We start from the raw sequence: 12,124 nt of genomic DNA, 5'->3' as shown, positions 1-12,124 counted from the left end.
ACATTCATGTTGCAGCCCCTAAGAAGTGGCTAAGCCCAACTAGGCCCAATCGAGACTGGCCTGATCCGACCGTTTGACACCCCTACTAGGATGCCCATAAGACTAAATTAATTAAAGGAGAATTGCATGATCCACCATACAGTGAAAAGATTTACAAAACTAGTAGGTTTCAATATTTTGGTAGAAAGAACCCTGCCAATCTACTGTTTTGTGTACCCAAACACAACTATATGTTAAAAGACCAAATTGCCCCACGCATGCTGAGTATTTTCATTGCCAGTTGTATCTAAATGTAGGGGGTGCAAAAGGAGATTTTTTTTCCCTTTTTTTTTTTGGTAGAAACCAATAATATAAAATGGGGAGAGGTTTTATGTACAACCATGCACATAGCTATTGGAAGAGGGGTGAGGGGCTACAGTGTAGACACTCACTCCCACCCAATGGTTGTATGCATAGTAATGCACAAAACCTTTTTTGTTGTATAAATTATAGGAGAAAGTTTTCCTATGCCCATTGAGGACGGTTCACTCACCATCATGTGGTTCACAAACCCCTATAGAGTTTTAGTATCTTCCCAAAATACCTTCTCCAATACATCCCACAAGCATCTCAAGCGTTATTCCCATTCACCATGGGGCGTAGGCATAGAAAAACTCGAGCATGAGATGGACGAGAGAAGGCATTGGGAGGGTATATTTTGAGAACATACTAAAACTCTATATGGGTTTGTGAACCGTAGGATGGTGAGTGGATTGTCCTTTATATGGGAAGAAAAACATAAACTAACTTCACAATAGGAGTAAATGTATGGTATTGATTGTAATACCATATGTGTGCTTGGACATATTTAGAGTTGCATGCCAGTACACAAGAGGATATTTGATTGAATGAAGCTTTAGATTTAGCCTGCAACTTATGGAGAACATATATCCTCCACATTGAAAATGGCCAAATCATCATTCTATATTGTTCAATAAGATTGGCTATCAAGGAAGCACTTTCTACATGGGTCACTCAAATAACTTTTTGCCTTCTTTTCACCTAGGTTTCTTTCAAGGCTAACTTTTCATGAAGGGCACTCTTTAAAGGTGTCGAATAATTTGTAAATTTACCTTTTCGTCCTTCTAGTATAACATTTTTTTTTTCCACCGATGATAAATTCTATCATTGACATATGTGTTCTCGACCAACAATATTAAAAAACATATGTATACTCAAAAAATTTGCATGACAATTAGAAGTCTTGATAATGATATAATGATTTATCAATTTCAAATTATTTTTGAAAACCATTTTATACTCATAATTTAAATAACAGTTGTCATGGGAAAAATTAATAGAAGGTGCCAAGTTTTACATACACTAATGAATTATCATCTAGACAATCCCTTTCATAAACGTTATAGGAAGAAAGATAATAAATGGTCTCATCTGGGGGCGTCAATCTTAGGCCCGCATTGATAGGCCCAAATGAGCCTGATTGGGAGAACCTGAAATTGGCACACCCCATTTACTACACATACCAAACTCAAACCTGAACCGACTATCAAGCGGTCATTCTTGGTGTGAAGGTCTTACCCATCAATGGTTTGACCAAAACCAATTGATTAATAGCCCGACTCAACCCAACATGTTTAAGCATGCTTAAAGCCCGTTTAGAGGCCGTTCATTCAGCCCTAACACATATAAAGCCCGTTTTAAGAAAAATCTCTCATTAGCTCGTTTAAGGCTCATCAAACTCAGGTAAAAAAGCGATACCCAACCGACAATGTATAAATGGGACCATGCCTAGCCTATGATGACCGATTACTTAAAAAAGTCTGGTCACAATGCAAAGTCCTAAAGTGAAGAAGACTAAACCTGATCGGGCCAACCGATTGACACCCTAATGCCTATCTCCTCTAGGGATTTAAAAAAATCCCGGTCTGCCTGAACCCACCCTAAGCCCAACACAGGGCCTGGGTTGAGATTTCAGCCCATAGAGTGGGCTAGGGTTGATAATTTCAGGCCCGAAGTCGGGTTGGGTTGGACCCAAAGAGATATCGATCCAACCCAACCCAACCCAACCAAGCCCAACCCAACCCTGTATATTAAGTATATAATAATATAAATATGTTAATAATTATAAATGGGTACTTATAGAAAAAAGGTCTACAAAAGATCGTTCGTGTTTTCTACAATCTACATATATACGAAAACTATGGTATTTAGCCTTTACAATGCATCAAGATCAAACAACCAAGTAACCAATATTACTGGACTCAAACAAATTGGGTTAAACCCCGTCCGATCAGGGTTCATTAGGGCTGAGCTGGATTGGGCTAAGCCTGATATGGTTGGGTATGGGCTGAGATATCCCAGCGCGACATTGGGCTGGGCAGGGCTTGGATGGAGTTAAGAGACCTTTGGGCCCGGCCCATTGACACACCCCTACTCCCCTCTGGCCCTCTCTCTCTCTCTGTTTTTTGCGAGGATACGAGGGGGTAATCAGGTCATTATGTTTAAATCTTGTCTGCTGATTCCCATTTACCACTACGCACGGTTTACAGAGCACGGTGTATCCCCTCGTAGCAGCCGGCGATGGCCCTTTGCAGAATGACTCCTAAAAGGCTTTCTCTGTTATTCTCCTTGCGTTCAGCCAAAGGTACCAATCTTCACATCTTCTCGTCTCTCTCGCTTTCTGTCGACTCTGTTTTTAATTTTTCGTGGTGCTTTGGTTAATGATGTTTTCTATCATAGCTTCAGGAGAACACATCGGATGCGCATCGGTAGCTTTCTTCTCGACCGACAGAGACATTGTTGGCGACACACCCATTCTTGTGAGTTCTTTCTCTGTAAATAGTTTTCTGTTATGTTGCAAGGATTTAAGTGATCAATTTTCTCTTTGTCTGAATAATTATGTTTTGTTCTATCTTTCGTTGTTTCAGGTTCGAGATTTCGTTCGTTCTGCATTGTATGACCCGAAGCATGGATATTTTTCTCAAAGATCAGGTTCAGTTGGAGTGCTCGAGCAGAGCATCAAGTTCAATCAGCTTGAAGGTACACTTAGATTGAATAGAAGAGCCCCCCTGTTTCTTGTTTGAGACTCAGATGGAATTATGAATACAACCTGTCGTTGTTCCCATCTACTGAATTGACATTTCGGCATATGACTCTTATTGATGATTTATTTTTGGGATATCCCCCGTTCTTTTGGATTACAATATAATTATCGATTTGTGATTCTAACTTTTGAGATTGAAATCCAGTTCAGTTTATTTCTGAGATAATGATGTGCTAAAAATGTTGGGAGTCAAATATAGTGTAGATGTGAATGGTCTTGAATTTCTGGTTCTAAAATAATGTATTGTATTTATAGGTTCAAGAGGTTGTGTGCTTTTAAATATGTAAACTAGGATAGAGAATGTTTTGAGTCAGACCAGCATACCTCTACTGCTAGGTTTTACTTGGTCAGAGAAAGATATAAGTGCTTATGATTTTATAGAACCTGGATAGAAAGGTGCTGGGCTACAATGTTATCATAAAATTACACATGTTGAAGGCCTATGACAGATTGGAATGGGACTTTATACTGTATGTTTCGGAAAGGTTTGGATTTTATGATCTGGTTACTGATATTATCAGGAGATGTCTCCCTAGCTTGGCGTCTCAGGGTGGTACCCTCAGGGGTGCGGGTCACGGTCCGCACTTCGTTGAGGCTGATCCTTGGTTGACCAACACAGCTCTGTCCTTGGGACAGGATCCCAAGGGCTGTGTAGTTGATTTTCCGAAAGTTAACGACTGTAAGGGAGGGGATTGTGTGAAAAGGTTTTCAACTACAATGTAGTTAAATGGACAGATATTGATGGGCTGATCTTCTGCCTATTATGATTGTTTTTGCAATATATGTTTGTCACCGTGTTGATAAACTTTTGATATTTCAGGCAGGAAGGCTTACATGCGGCACTTGGACAAAATTTATAAGCAGAATGACATAGCATGGTTTACTCCTGTGGAGCTTTTTAAGGTAATGCTTGATTGTATACTTGTTCGATTACCATAAAAGGGCAGCAGGGTCTTCTTATTGAGATGCTCTCTGGAGTGTAAAATCATTTTCCTTGGAGTATAATAGGAGAAGAAGTTTTTCTTATTTTTTTTCTTTTTGTAAAACCTTGTTATAATGTCTGGTTAGTGTGATTGGGCTACAAATACAGCTGTCTTCCCATTTTTCTTGTTACCTCTTCCTCCGTTCCTCTTTTATTATGGACAGTTAATTGCAAATCATCACTTAAGTTAAATGTGAAATCAAGGGACAGATGTAGCTCCTTAAAAAGATAATAAATCAATTAGCTTTAAAAAGAAGTCTACAAATCTGTGCCACACTGTTTCTACACGGTATGTTTTGTTGAAATTTGCATATTCTCTCATTTTTATCCTTTTTCTTTTTGTTGCTAAAAGAACAGAGTTTTGTAACCTGGCGGCCATCTTGAGGGGATTGGCCTCACATACTGATAAGGGAAGCCAATGCCAGCGGAAGTAAAACAGGGAAGGATAAAACAAAATAAGATATAATCCTCAAAATTCATTGGCGTGTGAGCTGATTCCGTTGCAATGACCACTGTTTTATAATTTTTGCAGGGAGAGGAGGGGTTCAAATGATCCATTAACTATTTAAACTTTTATTGTGACTTTACCATCATACATACTAAATAAGTCAACTATTATTTTCCCCTTGGTCAAGGTGATTTATTTTTCCTTTTCCTTGCTGACATTATTCTCATGTTATGACGAACTTATTTTATGCAGCCTTGGTATGCACATGGGATTGCTGAAGCCATAATGCGCACTGCTAACCTTTCCATTCCTCTAAAGGTAAGCCTTCTATTTCTGCCTTAGGAAAGTCTTATTCCTGGTAGATGAGTAGTTACTGTTAGATTCTTACTATTTATTGGTTTGCCTTCTTAAGAGTAACAGGGCAGTCCAGAGTATGTTCTGCTCATGTGGTCCTTTTATTGTTTTCATCCAAGTTTCAGCATATTCAATCTTTTGACTTTTATTAAGTCATAAATGTTTTGGTTTATTACAAGTGATGAGCGCTGTTCATAACTGAGTTTTCTACTCCGATTCCCTGTTATTTTTCCCAAGATTTATTGGTCTCCCTTTTCTTTCCAGGAAGATTTGATGATAATTTTCCTTCTAGTTCATGATGGCTTTGTCATTTTTTGAATGGACAGTCTTTATAATTTTCATTATAGCCTTTGGAATGTTGTGGCTAAAGAATGATCATTTTCCTTATTTTCTTATTTCCTCCCTCTTTTTGGAATCAGATATATGAAATTGGGGGTGGATCAGGAACTTGTGCCAAGGGCATTATGGATTACATAATGTTGAACGCACCTGAGAGAGTTTACAATAATATGAGTTACATGTATGTGAATTTTTAACTTCATTTATTTTATTAAGGAAAAGTCAAGACTTTTATATTTAATCGGGCTCTTTCTTGTCCTCATTCTTGATAGCCATGTAATTATAGAGAGAGCTAAACATTAAATCTTGTGTGAAGAAACCGATCGATCTGCTTTCTACTTGGTGCAGCATTGAGATCTACTTTTCATATAATTACATGCTTTGTGGGATGCACGAGAGAATTTGTGTCAACTTCTTGGAAAACCATGGGCTACAACAATAATGAGAATAATATATATATATATATTTAAGCATAATATATATATATATATATTTAAGTAAATTGTAGTTATACCAAGGTGTTTTTACTTAGTGCTATTACTCAATTTGTGGTAGGACATTTTTGTATCACCTTATGAACTTGTTATAAACAAATTCTACCTTGTGAACTGGAATTCCATTCAATATAAAAGAATTCATTAGATTATCTATGCTGCTGAAGTTGGAAGGGGGCGAAGCCCCTCACCGAAAGTTTTTATTTGGGACTCGTTTACTGAGGGCAATTCTGTACTTTCTGGCATTAGGGTTTCGCTATATAGTTTTTAAAAGGTTTCTTTCTCTGCAAGCAATTTGAGAGAGGTGTGAGGACAAGTGCTATAATTCTATTCTCCATTGATTTTTAAGCAGAATCTCATCTCACTGTGGATGTAGGAAAATTTGGCCAAAACATGTAATGTAGAACTAGAATCAAAAGTAATCCTAATCTTAGGCAGGATCTGAAATTCTAGCTGAATAGAGAAGATGTCCTCCAAAGGCTTGGTTCTAGCTCTCAAACTCTCTTTCACAGAAAATAAATAAAAGGAAAATAGGAAAAGAAAGAGAATTCGATGGAGGGTTGAGAAGGGGGCAGAAGAACTAGTGAATAGGCATCTCATCCAACTGCATCCCACAACACAACAACATAAGCCATCTTTTCTTTTTTCGTTAATAAATTCGCATTCAATGTTGTAGCCATTTACAAATTTATATAGAAGACTCAAAACTGACCCAAACACTAAAAAGGAAAGGCCTAACTCAATCCTTAACTAATTGGGAAACCTAAACTGACTTGGAAAATGAAATAACAAAGGAAATAGACTCAAAACAGGATTCTAACTAAACTAATGAATTAAATCCCGTTTTCCTACTTTCTACCCATATGTTAGGCCCATTAAAATGGCCCATTACAAAGAAAACCTATGGGATCAAAGGCCCAACACATACATAACCCAATCCAAGGCTTATTTGCAATAAAATAAGCCCATTAAGTGACTTACCTACATCAATTCGCCCTCTCTTGGAAAAAATTCGTCCTCGAATTTTGTAGAGTGTGAGTGATTATAGGATGGTGCACGTCCCTCTTCAAGCCGTAGAAAAATTCAAGTAGCTCTTTGATAATAAGGGTGTAGTCTAGAATGTGAGGAGCTCGATCTTCAAGATACTTTAATGGGATGACGAATTCCACATGTTCAGCTTCAACAACCTCAAATGTATCTATGGGATCACCCACATGAACGCCTTCAACCACTGTGTTCTTGACCTCCACAATTTCAATCTCAAGCTCCTTAGGATCTTCCTCTTAGCTGTTCACAGTCATCACAGTTGTTATAGTGTTAAGTTCCTCAGTCTCAACCTTATTGTCCATTGTGGCAACCTTGTTGCTTTCGAATTCTTCCACATAAGTCTCGTTGATGGGAACATCAATGACTAACTCTTCCTTGACTATAAGAATTGCTGGAATTTCTCCAACACTAACCTCAATTTCTAACTTTGGTTCATTGGTCGAAGGTATTTTCTCTTGTTGCTCCATTGCAATTTATTGCAACATAGTGGCCACGTGGTCAAACAATACCTTCATGCTCTTGTCACCTGTGGGTGGCTTTTGGGGAGTAATTGAAGAGAACTATGGTGGAAGGAAGTACATACTTTGTTCACGTTTAAATAGGTACATGCCCGCCAACTCGTATTGCATCTTGTCCCAAGTTCTAGGCTCACGCCCTTGAGCTTGAAGTTGCCTTTCACGGACTGCCCATTGTATTTGAACATAATCACTCATTTGGGAGTAAACGTATTGAAGCCGTTGCATCTCTGTCCACTTGTAGTTGTCAAAGTACACATCGAATTTATACATCCATTCAAGGAATATGTGTGAAGAAGGTTTCTCACGAAATTCACGTGGCTCCATCTTTGGTCTGGTTAGGCTCTGATACCAAATGATGTAGAACTAGAATCACAAGTGATCCTAATCCCAGGAAGGATATGAAATTCTGGCTGAATAGAGAAGATGTTCTCTAATAGGTTTGGTTCTAGCTCTCAAACACTCTCACAGCAAACAAATAAAAAAAAAATAAGAAAAGAAAGAGAATTCGATATAGGGTTGAGAAGGGGGAAAAAGAACTAGTGAATGGGCATCTCACCTAGGGCATCTCATCCAACTGCATCTCACAACACAACAACATAAGCCATCTTTTTTTTTTCATTAATAAATTCATCTTTAATGTTGTAGCCCCCTACAAACTTATATAGAAGACTCAAAATTGACTTAAACACTAAAAAGGAAAGGCCTAACCCAATCCCTAACTAACTGGAATACCTAAACTGACTCGAAAATTGAAATAACAATGGAAATAGGCTCAAAAATGACTCTAACTAAACTAATAAATTAAATATCATTTTCCTACTTTCTACCCTTATTTTTTGCCCATTACAAAGAAAACCCATGAGATCAAATGCCCAACACATACATAACCCAACCTAAGGCTTATTTGCAATAAAATAAGCCCATTAAGTGACTTATCTACATCAATATGCGTTCATTGTGTGATTGTTTGTTCTTCTTTTTCTATTATTTTTTGCATTGTTTTAGGGTTTACATTTCTACACAACTCAGCCTTTTCCCAACGAAATGGGTTTGGCTATATGGATCTATAAGAGGGTAGAATAGTAATAGAAATAGAAGAAAGGGACATAGCAACACCTCAGGGACATCCCACCTAAATGGGATTGGCTACACAGATCTTTGCCCTCCAAACAACTCTATTTGGGGTCATACTAGACTCAAGACTTAAACTCTGCATGTCTCTCCTTACTACTTCTGTAGTCATTTTAGGCCTACCCCTAGGTCTTTTAGCTCCTTCTATTTGATGTGATGCACATTATGGAAGGAGATATGAGAGGAAGAAGGGTCCAGCCAGGAAGGCCAATCGGATCGCTACTTAGTCCACTCGAGTGGCTAAGGCATTAATTATAAATAAGGGCCCATTGGGCCCATCGGCTAGGGGTATTTAATTAGTTGTTTTAATTAAGTAGAGGCCCATTGGCCTATCGATTTAATCATGTGTATATCCAGTCCAAATTGTTTAGGACTCTATTTTCCACATAGGTTTTTATTTCCTAGTATTAGTATGACTGTAATTAGGAAGGTCTTGCCCTCTATATATAGAGGAGCTTATGTAAACCTAATTTTCAGATTTGAATAAAGAAAATTGCAGTCATTATGTTAGAACAACTGAGATAGTTGTGGGTGAGAAGCCCTGGCCAAGACAGCCACTCCTCCCCCACATTCTCTTATCTCTCCTCTTAATTTCTGCAGTTAAATTTCTGTTTCTGTTCACTGTTACAGCAGCTATTGATCTCAGAAAATTCTGACCTGTTCATGCTTAGGTCGATCATCAAGAACTGCCCATTCTTGAAGTCAATCGATCTCCCCTACTACATAAGTCTGAGACCTGATCTGCAAGCCCCTTTTGGGACTGGTTCTGCTCCCCCAGAGGCCCATTCGATCCCTGTTGGAAGATCATCTGAGGTGTTCCACTGCTGGTTCCTTCAATTCTTGATTTTCTCTCTCCTAGGGCTGAAATCAAGAAACTTCATATCTTCAATTCCAACAGTCAGAATTTTATCAGACTTACAGGTTTTTGTTGCCTTCAAGGGACCTCCATTCGACCAGGAGTACAGCTCCATTGGAGCTACACACAGCCAGCCACACCTCTCTCTCTCTCCTAATCGCATGTTTCTCTCTCCTCCCTTTTGGGATAGTTTGGGGTGGATTTGCTACTGTTTCAGGTTATATTATTGGACATTGTCTGCTGGTTGTTTCCTTGTTATTCCCTTGATTTTCTATCAGCTTTCTTAAAGCCCTTGTGGGAAGATTACTTGTGTACTTGGGATTAAAAATGTGGGAGTTGGTTTCTTATTACCCACTCCTGCATTACTATTCTTTACTGGTGCATCCAAGGGTCTCCATTGAACATGGCCATACCACCTCAAATGGCTTTCTTGGAGCTTGTCTTGGATTGGGGCAACTCCCAAATCAGCTCTGGTATAGTGTGTATGTATTGGAAATGGCCACAATTATTTGCAAGTGTGTATGTATTGGAAATGCAATTATATATTGTTGGCCTATAAGTTGTTATTGGACATCTTTTTTCCATTTCCTTTTTATCTTCCCTTCTCCGCTTTTCCATCCATTGCTGTTTGGTATCTCGTGGGATTACATGGTCATTTTAGTGAAGCTAGTCTCTTGATCAAGGGCCTTTTTTTTCCTCTGTGTTTTTAAATGAAAATTGACTTTACTGATTGAAAAAGCTTCTAATGATGTTGAATAATCAGCAGAATATAGAATAATTCTAAAGACATTTGCTAGAATTTTCAGGAATGTGAGGAAGAGCTTAACTGATTAGCTTAAAAGGTATTGCAACGTTTTTGCCTTGAAACAAAAACTTAAAAACAATATTCAACCATAATTCCAAAGAGCATAGGCTTGTGATGGCTGTAGAGTTTGTGGGTTGGGAATGTGCAAACAAGCAATAACAATTTCTAGAACATCTCAAATTCTTTTCACTAGTTGGGAAAAATGAAAACTGTGAAAACGGCAGCCGTAATTCTTCAATTATAGCATATCAGGTAATGATCAAGGAAATCGCAACCAAGGTGCAAAGTACTCTCTCCTATTACATCTAATAGAAAAATGACGTAGATCAAAGTGGCCTTCAGAACTAGTGAAACTGGAGATAGAAACTGTTGTTTAGGACTAAGGTTGAGAAGAGTCATAACTAGAGATTTAAACTATGGTTAAGGTTTCAGTGTGTTTCTGACAGATGGAGATAATAGGTTAGGGTTTGTAGAAGAATGAGGCATAAAATTTTTTTTTGGGGTTAATATAAATTATATAAAATTTAATGGTGGAATAGTGAGCTGTATGGGGCATGTTATGTGATTACAGAAATAGGCATTGGGACTAGGTTGTATAGAGTTGAGGAATTGATTAGGCTGAGATGAGTAGGTTCTCAACTTCAATCTCTACTGCCTACCTAACCATAAAACTCAACTTTTTACCTTTTTTCTCTCTGCCCATTGAAAGATGTCTTTTCTTTTCTTTTTCTACACGAAGTCCTTATTCTTGATTTTCCTTAATTAGAGAAGTCAAACCATTAGTTCTTGGAAATCCTAAAACCCTAAATTTTCTAGCATGAATTAATTTCCTTCGCTCTTTCCACCACCTTCTGTGCAGGGGCAAGCCCAAGAATCTTGAATCCTAGGCTTGCTACATTACACATGCTATGACACACTCCCAATTCTTGTAAGAACTATAACACAAATCTTTTCCCACAGTAGTCTTCAATAAGGTTCAGTTTGTTGCAAGAAATGCTAGACATGCTTCTTAGCTTATAAAGTACAATCTTCCATGAGATCCTTGCCATTTAAATCAACGAGTTTTATATTTGCTCTGTACTATAGAGTCCAACAAAAACAACTCAGCCTCATCCCAACTAAATAAGGTCATACTTGATACGAGGCCTAAGCTATGCATGTCTTTCCTCACCACTTCTCCTAGGGTCATTTTAGGTCTGCCACTAGCTCTCTTAGACCATTCAATTTGAATCAAATTACTCCTCTGTAATGGAGCATCCTCCAAAGGCCTCCATTGAACATGGCCATGCTCACCTATAGCTGTTTAGCCTCATCTTCTTCCCCTTACAAAAATGGAAATCTAGTGGGTTGTTTTGAAGATTTATAGAGCTAAAGCTAGTTTGGAACCGATTGGGGTAAGCATCCTGCTCAAGTAACAGATAGCCTGTTCGGCCTCGGGAAGACGTTCCGCCAGAACCCTTTAAACGTAGAGAACGATTAAAATCACCATGATCGTGGTGGATTAAAACCTCCAGGGAAGTCGCAAGAAGGAAAAATGACTCATCTTTTGTTGAGAGAGAGCTTCATCTATGAACAACATAGTCTTAAGGTAGGTAGTACCCTCTGTGGTGAAAATCCCCTCAACGTATCTCTGCTAGTATTTCGTGCCAACTTGTCGCTTATAAAATTTCAGGCCTCATATGAGAGATGGAAAACTGGAGCATTTTCCGCATCGATGGATAAAAAATCGTGACATAATAATTTCTGGTTGACCATATTTCCTGAAAAAATAAAATTTTTTTTCCTTTTTTCTTGTGGCTAGACTACATGTCGAGAGATGTTCGTTTCTTGGCACCAAAGGCACCTTTAATGGACATCTTCAAGACCTCGGCAACTAAGATGATCAGGTTAAAGTCATCGCTAAAGAAGTAATTCAGATGGAAGAGTTGGAGACAGCTCCAGCCTTTATACTCATTTTGTTCTAGTATGGGGAATCTAATTAAGGTTAACGACACCTTTTTTTTAGTTTAGTTAAAAAAAGAATTGGTCTATCGGTGGCGGGAGTCTT

General features: G+C 38.3%; 1 protein-coding gene across 3 annotated transcripts in view; it reads left to right on the top strand.

The window, feature by feature from the left end:
- The first annotated feature begins 2,515 nt into the window (after positions 1 to 2,515).
- LOC122091830 overlaps positions 2,516 to 12,124 on the top strand; it is a 34,858-nt gene continuing 25,249 nt past the window's right edge. For all 3 annotated transcript variants that reach the window (XR_006144020.1, XR_006144022.1, XM_042662001.1), the window contains exons 1-6: positions 2,516 to 2,644; positions 2,740 to 2,819; positions 2,928 to 3,039; positions 3,924 to 4,006; positions 4,786 to 4,851; positions 5,307 to 5,407. Coding sequence is in view for 1 of the 3 variants with exons in the window: in XM_042662001.1 (XP_042517935.1) it covers positions 2,581 to 2,644; positions 2,740 to 2,819; positions 2,928 to 3,039; positions 3,924 to 4,006; positions 4,786 to 4,851; positions 5,307 to 5,407 (506 nt within the window). In the remaining 2 variants the exon portion in view is untranslated. The remainder of the gene's footprint in view (positions 2,645 to 2,739; positions 2,820 to 2,927; positions 3,040 to 3,923; positions 4,007 to 4,785; positions 4,852 to 5,306; positions 5,408 to 12,124) is intronic.

The sequence above is a fragment of the Macadamia integrifolia genome, chromosome 10, assembly GCF_013358625.1.
Source record: "Macadamia integrifolia cultivar HAES 741 chromosome 10, SCU_Mint_v3, whole genome shotgun sequence".
NCBI lineage: Eukaryota > Viridiplantae > Streptophyta > Magnoliopsida > Proteales > Proteaceae > Macadamia > Macadamia integrifolia.
This window is presented reverse-complemented; position numbering and strand designations above follow the sequence as displayed.